The following is a 22,373-nucleotide window of genomic DNA, read 5'->3' as shown; positions in this document are numbered from 1 at the left end:
TAACTACAACTACTATTAACAACTCACTACAGCACGTAGCCGCCTGAGCCCGGCACAGCTACGCACGCTCTTCCTCCCTCCCAATCTATTTAAAGCCTCCCTCTTTACACCCTCCCAGGAAGTTCCCATTTCCTTTAAATATTTCTTTATGGCATACTCCCAACCCAGACGAGGACGACCTGCTTTCCGTTTAGCTCTAGACGGTTGGCAATAAAGAATAATCTTCGGCAATCTGTCATCCTTCATCCGAAGAACGTGCCCTAGCCATCAAAACATTTTTTTTTCATTATAGCCCTAGAAATTGGGATTGAACCACATTTTTCGTACAGCCTACTGTTTGAAATACGGTCAAGTCAGCCGGGTAACCAGAACAATCCTTAGGCAATTTCTCTGGAAAACATTTAGCAAATCTTCATCAGCTTTTCGGATCGCCCATACTTCAGAGCCATATTTGACCACTGTCATCACTGTAGCTTCTAATATTCTAATCTTGGTTTGCAGATTTATCTTCCTATTCTTCCATACTTTTTTAACTATGAAAAAACACCCTGAGCCTTGGCTATACTACTTTTAACATCTTCACTACTCCCACAATCTTTACTAATAATACTACCAAGGTAAATGAAGCTGCCCACCTGATCAATCTTTTCGTTACCCAACGTCACCTTTTCATCCTCACTTATTCCTAGCCTTATTCATTTAGTATTCTTAAAATTAGTTTTCAAACCTTTTCTAGCACCCTGAACTCGCAAAACCTCTAACAGTTCATTTATTTTGCTCACACTTTCATCTAGGATGCTTAAATCATCAGTATAATCTAAGTCCAGGAGACTTTTTGCCTCCCCATTTGATTCCGTGGTCTCCCATTGCCTTTCCTATGCTCCTTAAGACTAAGTCCATCAAAATGATCCATATAAAGGGGGTAGAACACAACCCTGCTTATTCCTGATCATAGGCAGTGCAATAGCGCTGCGTAAGTAAAGAACGATGTTGGCACAATTTTTTTTTTCTAGACCTGGGCACTTCGTATCGAAGGAGTTGTCGTAGAAACTTCGAAAAGGGTTCATTCGATTAGAAATTGGAATTGCTAGTGCCTTTTTATTAGTCGAAAGTTATTGGAAGGCAACTTTTACCCCTCTCACGCCCTCCATCTCTCCAAACACATACATTCAAAATTTTGAGATAGCCATTTTTTTCAACGTAGTTGAAATGTCTGGAAATTAGGTCTTTGAGGATGACAACTCCCACAGCCCTCAAAGCAAGGGTTGTAAGTTACGCCCTGGGGGCATATAAGGTTTTTATAGAAAGAGTTGTCGTAGAAACTTCAAAAAGGACTCATTCAATTGGAAATTGAATGGGGTAGTGCCCTTTTTAATAGTCGAATGTGATTGAAGGGCAACTAACTCCCCTCTCACGCCCATTATTTCCCCAGACACATCCAATCAAAATTTTGATGTATTTATTTTGTTCAACGTAGTTGAAAGTTCTGGAAATTAGGCCTTTGAGGATGACAACCCCCTCCACAACCCTCAGGGCAAGGGTTGTAAGTTATGCCCTGGGGGCATATAAGGTTCTTATAGAAAGTGTTGTCGTAGAAACTTCAAAAAGGGCTCATTTGATTTGATTTTGAAAGGGCTAGTGCCTTTTTTAATAGTCAAAACTGAATGGAGAGCAACTAACCCCCCTTTTACACCCACCCTTTCCCAAAACACATTCAATCAAAGTTTTCATATAGCCATTTTGTTCAACGTAGTTGAAAGTTCCAGAAATTATTTATTTGAGGATGACAAAACCCCCATGACAGAGCCCCCATGGCAAAGGTTGTAAATTATGACCTGGGGCATAAAAGGTTTTTATAGATAGCGTTGTCGCAGTAGTAGTAGTATTTGTAGTACAAACTTCAAAAAGAGCTCATTCGATTAGAAATTAAAATCGCTAGTGTTCTTTTCCATAGTCGAAGGTAATTGGAGAGCAACTAATTCCCCTCTCACGCCCACCATTTTCCCGAACACAGAATCAAAATTTTGAGATATTGATTTTTTCAACGTATCTGAAAGTTCTGGAAATTAGGTCTTTGAGGATGACAACCCCCCACATCCCTCAGGGCAAGGGTTTTAAGTTATGTTCGGGGGGAATATAAGGTTTTTATAGAAAATTGTCGTAGAAATTGGCATCCCGGTATTTTTTGGCTGGCAACAACGATCTACATAGATTGCGAGTCTTATACAATTCGTTTAGATCCTTAATTTTGGAAAAAAAATCATACGAGTCACATCATGTTTATGAGCACCTTTTAAAAGAATAAATTACACCATCCCCCCGAAGCAGTGACCTATTGTTTTTATATCTATGACTTGTGCAACATTACACAAGGGACATAGCTACGTATAAGATACAAAGTGTAATGAGTCTATTTACAAAAGGCCTGTTAAGCAGTCTCATAATGACTAGAGGACAGATGAACAACCTAGACGATCAAATTAGACAAGACCAATCCGAGCAGCTAAGGTAAAGGGTATTTTGACGTAATAAATTACATTAAGTATCCTTTCCCCAGACCACACTGCCTTTCTATGACGAACAAATAAACGTTCAATTGGGTATAAGTCCATTTATTTAGGCAGTAAAAACACGTAAGAAAAATTCCAAATATTTCAATCACATATACAATGATCGTCATCAGTAGAAATACTGATGACATCAGGAGAAATACATCAGTATTTCTACTGATGACGATCGCTGTATATGTGATCGAAATATCTAGGCTTGTGTACTTGTTCTCACTATCTATATAAATGGGCTTATCCCCATTTGAACGTTTATTTGTTCGTAAAGTGTATTGAAAAAGAGTCTGAAGCAATGATAAACGAAAATGAAGAAAAAAGAAATGTACAATCAGAAAACTTGCGTCAACGACAATTAAAACGAGTCAACAACAGAAGTGAAGAACAAAGAAATGTCCGGTTAGAAGATAAATGGCAGCAAGAATTAAAACGAGTCAAAAATAAAAGTGAAGAACAAAGAAATATGCGACAGCAAGGAGCAGAATGAATTAAAAATGAAAGTGGAGAACTAAGAAATATGCGGCTAAGATATGCCACAGCGAGAGCAAAGAAATATGTGGTTAGAAGATACGCATCAACCACAATTACAACGACTGAACGACTGAGGCAGTAGTAGCAATCCTATTGGTTGAAGTAGCAGCATACATTGAGTATCTTTTGGTTAGTTCAATATCCCTCTCAACATGCACAAAGTTTCAACTTATACTGGTAGCCGTTAATGATAAATTGCTCATAGACCCTTTCGGTAATCCCATTGTATATTGATTGTTTGATTTAGTTCCAAATTTCCCATAACATTCCCTAAAAGTTTCACCTTAATACTCTTAGCCTCAGTATAAGTAGTAGTCCTAGCATCTGTAGTAGTAGCAAGAGTGGTAACTTGCAAATAATGCGTTTTGGTTAGTTCAACATTCCCTTAACATTCCCTGAAAATTTCAGCTTAATACTGTAAGTCGTTTCTACGATATTTTATATATGCCTTTTTGACAACCTGCAAACACATAGTGTGTTTGATTTAGTTGAAGCTCTCCTAAACATTCCCTGAAAGTTTCGCCTTAATACCGTTAGCTTCAGTAGTATGTAATAGTAGCAGGAGTAGTAGTAGTAGTAGTAGTAGTAGTAGTAGTAGTAGTAGCATTAGTAGCAGTGTGTACATAGCACCATTTTTTCCAGCATCCCCTTCATCATGTCCTGGAAGTTTTTACTTAATACTCTAAGCCGTTCTTAAGATTTTGCTCGTACGTGGTTTTGACAACCCTTTTAGTAGTTGCAATAGAAGTAGTAGTTGTAGCAGTCGTAGTAGTAGTGGTGGTAGTAGTAATAGTACCATGCACATATTGCCTTTGGGTCAATTGATCATCCCCCTCATCATTTCTTAAGAGTTACAACTAAACGCCCTAAGCAATTTCTGAGATACACCCGTTTAACACTCTACATGCATGCAGTGTGTTTTGATTCAGTTCAACTTTCCCCTCAATATTTCCTGAAGTTTTTGCCTTCATACCCTTACCATTAGTAGAAGTAGTAGCATAGAAATAACAGCAAGAGCAACAGTAGCAGTGGTAGTAGTAGATGTAGTAGTAGTAGTAGTAGTAGTAGTACCAGAAGTAGCAGTTGTATTAGCAGCAGTAGCAGTATGCACATATTACCTTTTGCTCAGTTGAACTTTCCAGTCATCATGCGCTGGAAGTTTGAACTTAATATTACAACTCGTTCCTAATATATTTCTGATTCGCCCTTTTGACAATCTGTAGAGTATGTTTTGATTTAGTTTAAATTTTCCCCTCGACATTTTCTGAAATTTTCACCTTGAAATCCGCAGCCTTAGTAGTAGTCACAGAAGATGTAGTGGTAGTAGCAGTAATAGTAGTGGTGGAGCTAGTTGTAGCAGTAGTATTAGTAGTAGCAGTGGCGTGTACGTATTGCCTTTGGTCAATTGGTTATCACTTCGTATTTCCCTGAAAGTTTCAGCTGGATAACCAAAGCCGTTCCTGAGATACACCCTTCTCATAACCTGTACAGGCATAGTGTGTTTGATTTAGTTTAACAGTCCCCTCAACATTCCCTGAATGCTTTGCCCGAATGCATTCGCCCTTTTTGGACCCCAAAGGTCAAACATTCCCGGTAACATAACTCTTTCCCGATAAGAAATACTATATGTAAACATTGAGTGAGCTGCATAGCTTACAGTTCTTTTCCCGAGCGCTGGGGGAGGGGGTTGGTCGGCATCCCCAGAGACACAGCTATTGGATTCTTCAGCTATGCTGAACAAAAGGGATATCTCAAAATTTTAATTGAATTTCTTTGGGAAAAACGGGGCGTGGGAGGGAGGGTGACTGCCCTCAAATCAGTTTTGGCTCTAAAATGGGTAGTAGAACTTTCAATTTCCAATCTAATTAGCCCCTTCCGATGTTTCTATGACAACGTCTGTCATACGAAATGCCCTAGTGAAAAGAAAAAACAAATAATACTTTGTGTCCACTGCTACATTGCAGCGCTATGGCGTTGCCTATGATTCTGTGCTGTTGTTGATATTGTGGCGAATGAAAATACAGTGCTGGAAATACAAGTGGTTTTCAATTAAGTACAAATGATATGTTGGCCCTTTGAAGGCTTATGAGGCCGTAGACTTTCTCCAATTTGTAGTAATCTCTTCGTTTTAGAATTCACTTATTTGTAATTCTAATGTTTGGTGTGATTCTACATTTAAATGAAAACAGCTTCTGTTCATATTAAGTTTAAATTATTGTATCACCACATTTCTGCTCATCTTGGGATTTAATATTGCTCTTAACTTTTCAGTTAGTAACTTCCTTTTTCTGAAAACTTTTTTTAATGAATTACTTGAAAAGGACATTCGAACTTTGAATTTTCCTTCAAACGAGCCCTTTAATGGCTATGTAAGCCCACTTAGTCGAAGCAGTCACCCTCGGAGGAAAACTCAAATAAACGCGGATCCAAACCCCCACTAGAAAAATACATAAGATTTTGGGTTTTGCAGATAACGATCTTTGCTCTCGGGTTCTTAAGATATATTGAATTTGATAGTCAAAATTCAATGTAGGCTACATCTTACTGCTGTTTATGGCTGTTTCCCCCTCAATTAAAAATTTATTCAAACTTTCTTATGGTAATAACTTTAGGTGGGTGAATTTATGATAAATGATGCTACGTATTTCGAATCAGCTTAAAATAGAGATTTTTTAAAATATATATGTTGGTTTCCAAATTCTGGTGTTCCGAGTTTTACATTTAGCTGACAAAGGTCGCTTTTTACTTGATTAAACAAAAAAAACAAGTTTTTTAAACTGAAAGTAAGGAGCGACATTAAAACTTAAAACGTACAGAAATTATTCCGTATATGAAAGGGGCTGTCCCCTCCCCAATGCCTCGCTCTTTACGCTAAAGTTTTTTATTTTTTTAAAAAATAAAGTTGTGAGACAGAGTCAAACTTTAGCGTAAAGAGCGAGGCATTGAGGAGGGGACAGCCCCTTTCATCTCCCGAGTAACCCCCTCCTCCAGCCCCACCCTCCAGAAAAAAATCCTTCCTGAAAATGTCTGTATACTTCCCAATAGCCAATAAATAATGCTGGCAAGTCCGGCTTCCCCTTCATGGCAATTTCCCTTTCCCCATGAAAACTTCCTTCATGGACAGATCCCACAACATAACCCCCAACCCCCCCCCCCACTACCAGAAAAACCCTCCTGAAAACTTCTGTATACTTCCCAATAACCAATACTATATGTTAACATTGGGTAAAGTTCATAACTTTTATCCCTCCCCCCGGGGACTTCGGGGGATTAAGTCATCCTAAGAGACATAGTTATCATATTTTCGACCCTGCTGAACAAAATGGCTATCTCAAAATTTTGATCGGGTGACTTTGGAAAAAAATGAGCGTGGGAGGGGGCCTAGTTGCCCTCCATTTTTTTGGTCCCTTAAAAAGGGCACTAGAACTTTTAATTTCCGTTCCAATGAGTCCTCCCACGATATTCTAGGACCACTGGGTCGATACATCACCCCTGGGAAAAAAAACAACAAAAAAACAAATAAACACGCATCCGTGATCTTTCTTCTGGCAAAAAATGCAAAATTCCACATTTTTGTAGATGGGAGTTTGAAACCTCTACAGTAGGGTTCTCTGATACGCTGAATATGATGGTGTGATTTTCATTAAGGTTCTATAACTTTAGGGGGTCTTTCCCCCTTTTTTGAAAATCAGCCAAATTTTCTCAGGCGCGTAACTTTTGATAGGTAGCACTAAACTTGATGAAAATTATATATTTGAAATCAGCATTAAAATCTGATTCTTTTGATGTATCTAGAGTTTCAGTTACCATTGAGCCGGGTCGCTCCTTACTTACAGTTCGTTACCACGAACTGTTTGATTCTCCTTCATGGCAAAAATAAGATGAAAAAAGTTAAAGAAAAGAAAACAGATCTTAGCCCATTGGATCCAGAAAAGAAAATACTTCAGACTTGTCCTCCAGTATTTGCCCTTGAATTAAATCAGATTTAATTCTGAAAATAGGGCTGGAATCTGAATTCGAATTTAGTTTTAACTTAAATGAAATCTAAGTCCAAAAAGTATATTTAAAACGTATCAGTTGTTTCTAAGGGTATAATTCTATTTTAACCTTCATATAGTTTGAAACTGTTCTAATTAAACATTTAAAGTATGGCGCTGCTATCCAGAAGCTTCTTTTGGTTTTTACATTTGCTTAATTTTTCTATTTTTAGAATCTAACGCACGCAGAATTTTCAAAACGCTAATTGAGGCTGAAAAGGGAAGGATAGCCTCACCAAACTTTCCTCACAACTACCCGGCAAACTTTCATCACGAAGTAGAAATCACAGGACCGTCCGATTCACGGCTCTTGGTTACATTTACGTCCTTTGATGTTGAGCCTAGCGACAACTGCACCTTTGATTATTTAGAGCTTCAAGGTGAGAAGAAAAAAGGGATCTATGCATGTGGAAGTTACGAAGGACAACTTCAAAGGTATTAATATGCTGGTGTTTCATGTATATAGCCAAGCACTGCAGCTTTAATAACATGTGATTATAAAACTAAAAAGAAACTTTATTGCAAGATATTTTTAACGACAAATTTTGCATATTTTTAATTTTATTTAATTTTATTACTATAAGTGATAAAGTTACATTGCAAACATTTATTGGATTTATTAAATATTCAGTGGGCTGTCTTAGCTCTTTCGCTAGAGTTGTCTTCACAGTTAGCAGGAAGCCGTGGAATTCCCAACGACGCCATGTTTTTTACAGCAAATTTATGTTCTTTGTTAAAAAAAAAACAACAACAACAACAAACCAAATTGCGCCCAATAATACTGGCGCAGAACTCATTCATAAGTTTCTGAAAAAATTCCAAAAACTGTTAGCTAAGCTCCTTCCAAGGAAAGGATCAGCAGAGTATTTTAGATCAGGAGGATAAAAACTGTGGTGAACAAAAGTACTATTAAACAAGCATTACCTTGTTCATCCTCTCTTTGAGAAACGCTTAGCAAATATTTATCGGCTATCGCTTCAGAATTTTTTCTATGTCAGATACAAACTTTAGATATGACACTAACTATTAGAGATACTTCAAAGGCAGCTACAATATAGTTTTTTGAATCTAATATACCAGACCATTAAGTGCAAGAAACGTCACGACTTCTTTGATGTTTAGATGTACAGTTTTGGAAGAAACGATTCTTCGTTTCACCGTTGACAGAGAAGTCTTTTATCCTTTTTAGTCCATTTATTCATAATTCTAGGGAGTATTCTTCTGACTGTATTGACCTAAAAGTTAACGAAGTTATATGACATAACATGAAAAGGTTTATCTGTGCTCTTAAATAGTTTCTTTGTCTGTATTGCTCTTTTTAAGGGTTGATCGAAAAAATTAATCTGACGGTTTGAAAAAAGGTTGATTTGAACAAAATGGAATTCACAGTGAAATGTCTTATTAAGAGCTATTTTTGTGGACTTTTCATGAAAATTATTTTTCTAGCATTGTTATTAAAAATTTAACTGCAGCGTAAAAAGGGGGGGGGGGGGCTAAATAGGGATCCTGCTCTCTTTCATATTTAAGATAGCCATTGATTTTATTTTAATAATTATGGTAATTAAATAAAAAGAACATAAACTTATTCCCCCTTGTATCTGTCTGAACGATTTTGGTAAGTTTTAGGGACCAAATATCTATACAGGTGGTAAGATTTAATATGATTTCTTAGGCCATGCTTCCTTTTCATTTATAATCAAAATGAAGTGTAAGTATAATAACGGATGAATCTTATAATTTAGACAGTGAACACTAAAAAAAAGAAACCTTATACAATACTATTGAAAGTCCAGATGTTTTGACTTCATACCCGGATGCCTTTATCAATAGAGAGAAAACAAAAACAGACTGAAAACAGGTATGTCTAACACATACTTTCTAGTATGTTAACACATACTAGAAACAATGTAAAAAGATGAACAAAACATACAGAAATTACAGAAAAACAGAAAAGAAGAAAGAATTTTACATCTGATAAATTATAGTTGCTGTTTTAAAACAAATCGGATGTGACGATTATGTAATTACAAACATAGTTCAAGGAAACTGCTGTGTAAAATTATTTATGTCCTGGGTTTAAGTCTTCGGCATAGCCTAGGTTAAATTAATTAGGTCCAGGTTAAAGATAATACTCTTTTAATGCTGTTTAAAAAATCTATAATGTTTGAAAAATAAGGAACTTCGAAAAAACAAAAATATCTTGTTTCTAAGCAAAGTGCTTAGAATTATTTCATGCTTTAGAAATTAGGACTACTTTAACCGGAACTGAAATTGTTACAATGAAATTTGAAGCTGTTATAATGTTTCACAATAATCTTAAATACTCCAGAAAATTAAATCAAACAGTTCGTGGTAACGAGCTATAAGTAAGGAGTGACCCGGCTCAATAGTAACCGAAACTCTAAAAAATGGAATTTTTATACCAATAGATACATGAAAAGGATCAGTTTTTTTAGGTTGATTTCAAATACATAAGTTTCATCGAGTTTAGTCTTACCCATCAAAAGTTGCGCCTTGTCTGCAAAAATGTGGAATTTTGTATTTTTTTTCCAAAAGTCACCCGATCAAAATTTTGAGATTGTTATTTTGTTCAGCTTGATCAAAAAATACAATAACTATGTCTTTGAGGATGACTTAATCCCCCACAGTCCTCGGGGGAAGGTCAGCGAGTTATGAACTTCGTCCAATGTTTACATATAGTATTGGTTATTGGGATGTATACAGAAGTTTTCAAAGGGATTTTTTCTGGTAGTTTGGGGGAGGTCGGGGGTTACGTGGGAGGATCTTTCCATGGAGGAAGTTTTCATGGGTGAAGGGACAATGCTAGGAAGGGGGCGCTAGATTTTCCAGCATTATTTAAAAAGAAACGATCAGAAATGAAATAAAAAAAAAAACAATTTTTCCAACTGAAAGTAAGGAGCAACATCAAAACTTAAAACAAACAGATATTGTTATGTATATGATTGGGGTCGCCCCCTTGTCATTACCTCACTCTTTACGCTAAAGTTTTTTTTTGTACTTTCATTAGAGCTATTTATTCTAATTAACGGCCTTTGTGATTAAGGGGTCATTCTTAAACAATTGGAACAAAATTTGAACTTTAGCGTAAAAAGCAAGGTATTGACTAGGGGGTGAACCCTCTGATATACGTAATAAAAATATACGAATATGTAATATACGAATAGTTCTAAAATATTACGCCCCCTAGCTCTAATATACGAATAGTTCGTTACGTAAATTAGTTCGTCAGTTACGCCAGATCAAAATTTCGAGAAAGCCATTTAGCTAAAAAAAAAGTAAAATTAATTTGCAAATTTTGTTTTAATTGTTCATGTACGGTGAGCCAAAATAAAAGCTGCATTAATCCAAAAACGTTGAGAAATTAAATAAAAAAAACAAACAATTTTTTTTAACTGAAGGTAAGGAGCGACATTAAAACTTAAAACGAACAGAAATTATTCTGTATATGAAAGGGGCTGTCCCTCCTCAAAGCCTCGCTCTTTACGCTAAAGTTTGACTCTGTCTCACAACTTTATTTTTAAAACAATAAAAAACGTTAGCGTAAAGAGCGAAGGCGTTGAGGAGGGGACAGCCCCTTTCATATACAGAATAATTTCTGTTCGTTTTAAGTTTTAATGTCGCTCCTTACTTTTAGCTAAAAAAAATAAATCTTTTTTATTTAATACTAAATAGAACGTGAAGTTTCTATTTGTACAAAAAAGAAAGAAAACGTACGCAAAATTAACCTATATTCACTCAACTATATTGATACATATCTCACTTAATCCAAAAAATTCCTAAAGTCTGCTTTGATGAACCGGTTAAGTGGCAGATAAAAAACATATTGCTGACTTGGAAAAGGATAGTTTCATTAGTAATACATGATGATATTTTAACAACATGCGTAATCTTGTCAGTGTTTCCGAAGCAAGCTCTTTCAACAGAAATTGCATTAAAAAATTCGTGATCACGAACTGTAAGTAAGGAGTGACGCGGCTCAGTAGTAACCGAAATTCTAAAAAATGTAATTTTAAAACCTATAGATTTATCAAAAGAATCGGTTTATTATGCCGATTCCAAATACATAAGTTTTATTAAGTTTAGTGTTACCAATCAAACGCTAAGAGCCTAAGAAAATTTGCATGATTTTTGAAAAAGGAGGGAAACACCCCATAAAAGTCAAAGAATCCTAATGAAAAATCACACCATAAGATTCAGCGTATCAGAGAAACCTATTGTCGAGGTTTCAAGCTCTTTTCTGCAAAAATGTGGAATTTTGTATTTTTTGCTAGAAGAAAGATCCCGGAAGAGTATTTATTTATTTTTCTTTCTTTTTCTCAGGGGTGATCATATCAATCCAATGATCCTAGATTATCGGGAGAGAGCTCATTCGAGCTGAAATTAAGTTTCTAGCGCCCTTTTTAAGTTACCAAAAAGATTGAGGGGAAAATAGGCACCCTCACACGTCCCTTTTTCCCCAAAATTGTCGGATCAAAATATTGAAATAACCATTTCATTCAGCGTAGTTGAAAGGCCTAATTACTATGCCTCTGGAGATAATATAACCCCCAGAGCTCCTGGGGATAGGTCTTTAAGTTGTAAAATTTGCCCATTGCTTACGCATAGTATATGTTATTATGAAGTATGCGTACATTTTTCGGGTGGGGAGGGGAGGACGAATTTTCTTCTGGAGGGATTTCGCACGGGGAAGAATTTTTCATGGGGAGAAAAGTTCCCAGGGGTGAACTTTTCAAGGAAAATTTTACACTGGAGGAATTTGCCAGAACTCCTATTTGAATTGTTTTTATTGTCTAGCTTTCTCTTTACCGGCTCAATTTTACCCGTGGAGATGTTACGGGTAATTTTCCGGGGTAAATTTTCACCAGGATTTAATTGTCCAGAGGATATTTCTGTGAGGATGGGGATTTTTTCGTGGAGGTGGGGCCAAATTTTCTGGTGTTATTTAAAATACGATCAGAAATTAAATAAAAAAAAAACGAATTTTTTCCACTAAAAGTAAGGAGCAACATTAGAACTTAAAACGAACAGATATTATTACGTATATGAAGGGGATTGCCTCTCCTCGCCGACTCGCTCTTTACGCTAAAGTGTCACTTTTGTCCCAGTTCTTTAAAAACGAATTCTGAAACACAAACATCGTTTAATTAGAACAATAAGAAAATGTTTTAAAAGTACTGAAAAACTTTTGAAAGTAATCATTTCTGTTCGTTTTAAGTTTTAATGTTGCTCCTTACTTTTAGTTGAAAAACTTGCTTTTTCTTATTTAACTACCTGAAAGAATGTTAATACTAATATCTAATACTACTCTAATACTAATGCTCTAATACTAATACTAATATAATAAATGGAACGTAGTACAAGCACCTTTATTTTAATTTTTTAAGACTCTTTTTTTGCATCGTCTAAATTAAATCTGTGCATCATTTTATATCAATTACGACGTAAGATTGAGGGGCATGAGACTTGGGTCCAGAGCCAACATCCCAAATGCTCCTGACACAGACTTTGCAGGGCTTTAATGTTTGGAATATGTAAATACGATACGAATACATTAATATGATTCAATTAGGCTGGATTGAATTTGCCTAAATTTAATTTTAAGCCTGTCTAGAAAACCCATGCATAATTGCGATTTCTCTAGTTTTCCAAGTTCAGGGGTGGGGTCTGTATGGCATTTTGGTACTGGTGATTCCAAGGATGTACTTATTGTTTCAATTTGACGCCATTTCCAAGGGGTATAAAGCTGTTTTTCGGAATTCCCCTAAATTTATCTTCAGAATGAAATTAATGCTAAGACTAATCGAAATAATGGTTACCCCTCCCAAATCAGCTACAAATGACAACTTAGTCTCACTAGACAGTCTTTTGATTTAAAAATCAAATAGAGGTTTTTAATTTTCCGATACTATGAGCTGTGGTTCGTTCTTTGTTAGGTTGCAGCTATTGGTCAAACCATGATATCATTGCACATTCTAAGGGGCAGGTTTTGGTATCTTGTTTTTTTACTGTCCAACCGTTTTAACATAACAGAGAAAGCAGCAATTTAGCATTATCCATCCACTGAACTATAATTTTGAAGTCTGGTGTGCTTGGTTTCTTAGATTGAACATGCATTTAATATCGGTTTAAAGTCTTGAAAAAAGGACGATTTTCTAGTTAGTTAAATATGTTTAAATCTTTCTTCAAGGCAAATTCTAAGTAGTATCATAATTCAGACCCACTTAATGGATTGACCTGAGACTAATAAATCCAATTGTATAATTGTCTTGTCTTTTCCAAGTAAGCTATAGCTACTGACTTGTCATAAAGTTGCTTTTTTCAGAGAGAACATATACATTAAGAATTCTTTTCCTCGTTCGACTTAGACAGTACTTTTCTACTGCTTATTCCAGTTCTATGTTTTTTGTCGTCCAATAACAGGAATTTCAGCTTATCCTTCTGTGTTAAAATCACCTCACACGGTTTATAGCAAAGGAAGAAACCTCATTGACAAAGCTTATCATTTGGTGGTTTTACAATAACTTGATCTTGAATCACTGTATGTTGCTTCATCTTTATGTTTTGCTATTTCTCACCATGGGCGTTATTTCCCTAATCCTCTTATTATTTTGCTGTTTTTATCGCTAAACAAACTAATTATCATCTTCGTAACATCAAATTAAAATCAAATTAAAATTTCTCTTCCCCCATCTGTAAAGTCAGATTTCAGTACTATTACGGTTATTCATTTCATGTGAAGCATGAAACTTGACTCAGCTCAACAATGTAACTTGCTTGACCTCTTTAAAAAACGGTAAAATAGTTTTTGATTTCCCTCTACTTATTTCTTTAAGTTCTGGGTAGGATTGGTTGGAGTCTGTTTAGTTTTTGCTGAGTGATCCTCTCTGTTGTGCTTAGTGTTTAAATGGCGCGTGTGCCTTACGAATGAGTCATATCTTACTCTTCCTACAATTAGATTTTTCAAAGACAATGGCATTGAAATGCCTTAACCTGTTCTGATTTTAATTAGTTTAAACTAGGTTACGCGTAAAATTTCTTAATATAAAGGTTATTTAATTGTGTTAGAATTTTATATTAGAACACGACTTGGACATAAACAATAGTATATAGCTGTCATCCGTCATTATGTCTTGTGGTTATTACATCGTATTTATTTTAAAAGCAAAGACTACAGTTGATCAGATGTGAGTTTCTTTTGTTTGTACTTTTGCTTAATTTTTTAACGCGTTTACACTGATTATCATCTTTTCTGCATACATTAATTGGTTTAAGCCAGTTTTTCCTCTTTTTTCCTTTTCTTCTGTTTTTATTGATCAGAAATTCCGGATGTGGATCTGAAATATTCGGATTTATATTATTATTTGAACAACTAATACCTTTTAATTTTTCTATCAAGCAATTGTTACATTTGGGATGGCCAGTCCTGTTAGTAGTTCAAATTAGCCACTCGGTCGAATACAGCAAATTACATATAATGGCAGAAATTATCTTATGATCGGGTTGATCCACTCTAACATAGCATATAAATCATTCCGAGCATTGAATAATTGCACAAGAAAGCTCCCACCTGCTAAAATGTAGCATACAAATTGTCCTAATTAACAATACATAGTTGAAGAAAAACTTGTCCTGTAGTTAGTGCAAATTAGCCAAAGATGCCCTGTGATGACGCTAATTTCCTTCAATAAATAATGTAAATTATGATAAAATTGTAAGGTATATCTTAAGATTCTACTAATTACCTCAAATAGAGCAGATAAAATGCTTATCAAGTCGAATAAATGGAGTAAATTACATATAGTAGCAGACTGCTTCTTATGATTGTGTTGATGCGCTTCCATTTTTTTCGAAGGTAGAAGGTAGAATCTAGTGTAAACAGTTTATATTGTAAAATTCCAAAAATTTCTTTGACAAATTCTAGATATACAAACGAAAGTTGTCGCTGCAATAAGTTACATTTAAACTTCCAAACAGCTTCTTTAAAGGACTTCTAGTTAAAAAAAAAATTTTGATTGCTGGAATTATTTGAAGGTAGAAGAAAATTTTTCTAAAGTCAATGCATATGCATTAGATTTTAAAGTCCTAACAATTCTTTAAAAAAAAAAATTATAGTTACAAAAAATTATAATTTCAGCTGGAAGAAAGTTAGAAGAAATCTTTACATTTTAAACTTCTAAAAAGCGTCTTTAAAAATTCACAGTTACAAAGGCAACAAATTGTAGTTGCAGTGTTTTTATGGTGGAAAAAAAAATTTGTGGTTAGTATATAAACACTACGTTTTAAAGTTCCAAGACAGTTTCTGTACAAAAATTTGTAGCTACAGAAAAATTTATTATTGGAAAAATGGCTTTTAATTTTTTAGCTTTTAATTTTTTTAACCTGAAAAATCAGTTTCCGTTTATAGGAAGAAGAAATTTCTACTGAAAGTTAAAAAATTTTCTTTAAAAATTCTGCAGTAAAAAAAAAATGGATACAAAAAAGAAAGATATTGGCTGTTTTATCATCATCTAATAAAAACAAAAATAGGTCACGTACTCTGTATCCAAACAGTATTGATATGTGTCTCTCCTTGACTCACCCTCTCCCCTTTCCATGGTCCTTCTTATTATACTGGTTTTCCTTATACTGCTTCAACACCCCTAAAAGTTTCAGCCCGACACCTCCGGCCATGAAATAAGACACACAATACTGACTTTCCAGACTTCTATAAAATATTTTTATCTGGGTTGATCAGCAGCTTCCTCATTTTTAACCTTAAGTCGTTAAATCATTAATAAAGCAATCTTATTGCGTCATAGGGTAAAAATTGTTGGCTAAAGATCTCGAGATATTAAATAATGACTTTCCTATATTTACGACATAGCCTACAATCAAATAATTTACCAAGCGTAAAACTACCACAAATCAGCATCGATAAATAAATGAAACCCAAAACGAACAGAAATTACAATAAATAACCGAGTAAAACTCAAAACAAGCAGAAATTAACAGGAGTTGGACTGAAAACCCATATGCCTTCCGAAAGCCAGAACATAATTTGCAATCTACTGAAAAAAAATACAAATGAATGTGCATTGCAAGTTTTATACACATATGCTCATTTTTAGTTTTTTGCTAATTTTTGGTTTAATGGAGTTCTTTACTTTTCTTTTAAAAACATATTTTGTGGAAAAAGTTTTTAATTAATCTCTGCTCGTTTTATATTGACATAGTCTTTTCAGGGAAAAAGAAAATAATGGTTTAAATCTTTTCGGGTTTTTCTTTAAGAATTTATAGTTTGGCCTGCTATTTGTATGCTGGAGAAATTTTACAAAAATTTTTAACAACATACACCTTTTAAAAATCTGGACACACATAGTAATGCTTAATTTAGTTATATACCTCGTCTAGTTGACATAAAAAAATATTGATACCTTTCGCAAAAAAAAAATCTACCAATGCTCTTTGACAGCTTGGATACACTAACACTCTAAAGTTTGAAGTAGCCCCGAAAGTTTGAACATAATGCCCTGAGTCGTTCATGGGATACTATTGAGATGCCATTTCGGCAATTAGCATTAACACATTGCATTTGATTTAATCTTAAGGCAATATTTAGTTTTTAAACATAATGGGCAAATTGCATAACTGTGGTGGCTCACCTACGCAATAGCCCTAGAGATACAGTTACAAGACCGTTCAGCTATGCTGGACAAAATGGCTATCTTAAATTTCAATTGGAAGTGTTGTGAAAATTCTGAGCTAAAGAAGAGATGGTTCGAGGGTTGATTGCGCTCCAATCATTTTTGACTCTTAAAAAGGGCACTAGAACTATGAATTTACAATCAAATTTGTTGTAGTATAGCCCTTTTAACTTGCATGCGTATAATTTTTTCGTTTAATTGAAACTCTTCCTAAACGTTTAGCCTCAGTGTCCTTAAGCGCAAGTAGTTGAAGTCGCCGTAGACGCAGTATCAGAACCATATATATAGTGCCTTCTCGCTAGTTCAAAATCCGTCACAAGTTACCCTGAAACATCTAACTTAATGATTTAAGCTTTTATTGTGATATTGCTTTTTCACCCTATTGACAATCTACATGATCATAGCTCGTTTCGATTTAGTTCAGCATCCGCCTAAATATTCATTGAAAGCTTCACCTTAATACCCTTAGCTTTTGTAGTAATAATAATTGTGGTAGCATTAGTAGCAGTATGCACATAAAACCTTTTTTTCCAAATCCCCTTCAACACAGCATAAAACTTTTAACTTAATACCATCAACCTGTCCTGAAGCATTGCTGATACGTCCTCTTGACAACCTATGTGGGCATACTGTGTTTCGATTTATTTCAATACAGTTACAATATTGCCCAACATTTTTGCCTTAATCTTAGGTTTATTAGTAGTAGTAGTAGCACCAGTAGTTATAGTAATAGCAGTAGTAGTAGTAGCAGTAATATTAATAGTAGCAGTAGTAGTAGCTGTAGGAGTAGAAATAGTGTGCCCTTATTGTGATGAAAATATTGTTTTTTGGCTAGTTTAATATTCCCACAACAAGTGTTGTAAGTTTTAATTTCACACAAGAAGGCGCGCCTAAGATATTGCTGATTTGCTCTTTTGATAACATGCATACAGATGGCGGATTGTCATCCGTACAATAGAAATTTTCAGAAATATTCTATGAAAATTAACCTTCATACCCTTAGGTATAGCTCTAATAATAGTCACAGCAGTAGTATAATTACTCATGTTTATACAATTAGCCATTGCTATGATATTTTCGATTTGCTCTTTTGATAGCCTGTATATTTATACAGGCTATCAAAGTATATATTCATATATATACTTTGAGCAGTATATATTCATATACTTCTTGAAATTTTAATCTTAATGTTGTTAATCTTACAAGAAGTTGCGATAGAAGTAGTAGTCGGAGCAACAGTAACAGCAGTAGTAGAACTATTAAATGTTGCAGCAGCAGTAGTATTAGTAATAGTGTGCACATATTGCTTTTTGGTCAATTGATCTTCCCCTTTAAGTATTCTCTGAGAGTTTCAACTTAATACACAAATCAATTCTGAATATACTTTATTTTGACAGTCTAAATGCAAATAGTGTCTTTTATGAGTTCGAATTTGTCATCAATGTTCTCTCAAATTTTACCTTCATATACTTAGCCTTAATAGTTTTATCATCACGACCGTTTTGATGGTAGTAGAAGTAGTTACAGTGTTAGTTTCGTATTAATATTAGTAGTAGTAGCTGTAATAATAGCGTTAGTACCATGTGCATATTGCATTTTGATTAGTTGAACAAAGGGGTGAATCCAGGATTTTTTTTAGGGGGGGAGGCAAAAAAGGTTGAACCGGTAAACTTGCGTTAGGAGCAAGTTTAATTAACGCAAACTTGAGTTAACTAAGTAAATTACACTACTTTGGATTACGCTAGGGGGGGGGCCCTGCCCCCCCCCCTCTGGATCTGCCACTGGTTGAACATCGCTTACATACATTACATTAATACAAACAAACTATTGTGAAAAAACTGGTGACCTTGGATGATTAAACTTACTTTGAAAACGGGATAGAGATTTATTAATGCTAATATTAGGGTCAGCTAGCTTATGCAAATGAATAATTTTACGGTTTCTTGTCCAAGGAGGCAAATGTAGAAGATATTTAGCAAATCCGAAGAAGATTGATCGTAGGTGCTTTTTATCTGTAACGGTAAATAACTTCCAGAAAGGAGCAATGTAAAGCAGATGTGGAAGGGCTGTGGCGTTGTACATGGATGCTAGACGGTAACGGTTAAAACGTAGCTTTCTTTTTAGGATTACAGCGTAAGAAATGCTAATTTTACGCTCAACATGAGAAATCAGCAAACGACGTGTGTGGCCTATAGATGTGCCAATTGGAAGGCCCAGGTATGTAATATGGTCTGCGGGTTTAACAAGAGAGCTGTCCAGATTTGGAAGGGAAGTAGAGGGATTTCGCCAATTGAAAAGGACAACTTCAGATTTCTGAGGATTAAAAGATACAGCCCGATTTTCGAATATTCATCTTTGAGGATTTTGAAATTCTGCTCAATGCGCTGGATCGTACGGCTGAGATTCAAGATGTCATCAGCATAACAAATAAGAGACATATCGATTCTCCCAAGAATGCACGAAGGAAGACACTTTGCCTGAGCATCCAGGACACTATTATTGAACAGGGTTGGGGAAGTGATAGCTCCCTGTGTAGTCCCTTTCTTAACGAGGATGGGGTGCTGAGGAATCACAAGCATATTCGAGGCATTCGAAGAGTTTTGCCTCACACGAGAATTAATGCAATTATATTGGGATTGATGAAGAACCTATTGCAGGGGAAAACAGGATGGAAGTTTTAAACGCACTCTTAGATTTCTTTATAAATTCCTGAGAACACGGATAACTGATGGGTTTACGCGTCGTCTTGCCATATGAAGAAGCATGGACGAATGAATTAAGGAATTGAACGCACGTTTAACGTCATGTCCGGTGAGGATCATACTTTCTCTCAAAGATTCAGCGTCGGCGGGGGCAGTAAAAACTGCAGTAAGAGCATGAGAACAGCCAAGAATAGCCTGAAAACCGAGCTGATATGGGGGAACGTAACATTTCTGTCTTAACTCATCAAGAAAAAGGAGCTCGAAAAGTTTGCATATCGTGCCCTAAGCCTTACAAGTTGTTGCAATTGAAGTAGTAGTTGGAGAAGTGTAGTAGCAGTAGTAGCATAAGTAAAAGTAGCAGTGGTATTAGTGTTAGTAGTGATATATATATATTACTTTTTTGTCAATTGATCTTCCCATTTAAGTATTCTCCGAAAGTTTCAACTTAATACCCTAATCAATTCTTGAGATACGCCCTTTTGACAATCTGCATGCGCTTAGTGTGTTTTGATTTAGTTCAAATTTTCCTTCAATATTCTGACAACTTTTCACCTTTATATGTGCAGCCTCAATTCAACTAGTATCACAGTAGCAGTGGTAGTAGTGGTAGCCCTACAGTAGTAACGGTAATAGTGTATAATTATTAGTAGTAACAGTAGTAGAAGCAGTATTAATACCAGTTGTAGCAGGTACATTTTGCCTTTTGGTCAACTGAACATCCCACTCATGATGCCCCTGAAGTTTCCCTTTGATATGATAAGCCGTTCCAAAAACATTGATGATGTGCCCGCATCATCAATCTGTATAGACATAGTATGTATTGATTTAGTTCAACTTTCCCCTTAATGTTTCGTCAGATATTTTTTTTTTCAATATCTCACCCTTATTACTTCTCATTACAGAAGTAGTAGTTGCAGTGATAGTAATGGTAGTAGTAATAGTACTTGTAGTATCAGTAGAAGCAGCAGTAGTTGTAGCAGTAGTAGCGCGCAAATACTACCTTTTTGGTCAATTGATCATCTTCCTTATCATTTCCTAAAAATTCCAAATTAATATACTCAGCCATTCCTGAGTTACACCCTTTGAACAACGAATTTACACATAACATGTTATGATTTAGTTCGACACTCCCCTCAACATTCCCTGGAAGAATCATCTTAATGCCCTTCGTATTTTGGGAAAGTAGAAGTCAAACATGCATACCTTTACATGCATTCCATAAAAACCTTACATGCCCCCCGGGTGTAACTTAAATCCCTTGCTCCAGGGCTCTGGGGGGTCGTGTCAACCCTGGAGGCGTTGTTTTTTGTTCTTTGGACTATTTTAAAGAGAATCGCCATCGCATAGTTTCAATCAGATGTATTTGGTGAAAAGAGGTGAAATCCATCGCAATTGACTCTTAAAAGGGTACTAGAACTTCCAATTTCAATCAAATGAGCTAGCCACCTCTAAAGTTTATAAAACCATCTATTCCAAAGAACCTTAAATTCCACAGGGGCTTAACTTACAACCCTCACCTTCAGGCTCTGGTCGTTTGCATCAACTCCAAAAGCCTTGTTGTATGATCATTGGACTATCATAGGCAGTGCAATAGCGCTGCCTAAGTAAACAACAATATTGGCACAATGTATTTTTTAAATGTTCTCATTTTCAAATTCTTTTAAATGTTTAAATTTTGCTTAAATAACAACTTTTCACCTTCATATGTGTAGCCTTAATTGTTTAATTTTCAAAAAAAAATTCTTTTAAATGTTTTCATTTTCATAACTTTAAGAAATCAAAAATTAATTAAGATTCAAAGGAATAAATCAGCATATGTGTATTAAACTGACAATATACATTTTTTTTTCAGTAAATTAGTTTGAATTTTTTTTAGTAAAGTACAAATTATATTCTGGCTTTTAGAAAGCATAGGGTCTTAGAAGCCTACTCATATTAATTTCTGCTCGTTTTGAGTTTGACCCTGTTATTTATTTTATTGTCTGTTTGTTTTGGGTTTCCTTTATTTATTGATACTGATTTGTGGTAGTTGTATGCTTGTTAGATTATTTGATTCTATTTTCATTCATTTTTGGTTTAGTTGAGTTCTTTACTTTTTTTGAACGATTTATTTTGTGGAAATTTTTTTTATTAATTTTAAATAAAAGGACTGTCTCATTTCTATTAGATGCATCGCAGGAAAACACGGCGTGTTTGTGTTGCTGGTGGGGGGAGGGATCTGCGCTCTGATTACTTTGACTTTAAAAAGGGCATTATAACTTTTGGTTAATAATCCAATGAGTCGACTCCACAGCATATACGACCACCCTTTGTATAAGAACCCTATAGGCCCCCAGGGCATAACTTACAACCCTTGTCCTGAGAGCTGTAGGGGAGAGTTGTCTTCCTCACAGACATAATTTTCAGACCTTTCAATTACGAGGAAGAAAATTGTTATCTCCAAATTTTGATAGGTGAAATGATGAGCGTGGAGGGGGGTGGCGGTGGTTTTTGCCCTCAAATCACTTTGACTCTTAAAAAGGGCATTATATCTTCCAATTTCAAATCAAATGAGCCATATCTAAAGTTTATACAACCACCCATTCCATAGGAAATTGTATGCTCCAAGGGTATGATTTACAACCCTGTCCCCAGGGCAATGCGGGGTTGTGTCAACACTAGAGGCTTTGTTATATGTTCTTTAGACTATTTTGAGCAAAACCGCTACTTAACAATTTAATCAGATTCGTTTGATGAAGTGGGGTAGTCGGGGGGGGGCTAACTTCCCTCCGTCTCTTTTGACTCTTAAAACGGAACTAGAAATTCCAATTTTCAACCAAATGAGACTCCTATAAA

The 22,373-nt window shown here is 35.3% G+C and overlaps 1 protein-coding gene across 1 annotated transcript in view; it reads left to right on the top strand.

The window, feature by feature from the left end:
- Positions 1 to 22,373, top strand: part of LOC148946187 (uncharacterized) — a 221,695-nt gene that overhangs the window by 176,074 nt on the left and 23,248 nt on the right. Inside the window, exon 12 of the mRNA XM_089097628.1 lies at positions 7,306 to 7,567. Coding sequence (XP_088953754.1) covers positions 7,306 to 7,567 — 262 coding nt within the window. The remainder of the gene's footprint in view (positions 1 to 7,305; positions 7,568 to 22,373) is intronic.

Source organism: Artemia sp. Qi Xiang Cuo, chromosome 12, assembly GCF_049724085.1.
Source record: "Artemia sp. Qi Xiang Cuo chromosome 12, ASM4972408v1, whole genome shotgun sequence".
NCBI lineage: Eukaryota > Metazoa > Arthropoda > Branchiopoda > Anostraca > Artemiidae > Artemia > Artemia sp. Qi Xiang Cuo.
The sequence above is the reverse complement of the archived record's forward strand: the minus strand, read 5'-3'. Positions and strand labels throughout refer to the sequence as shown.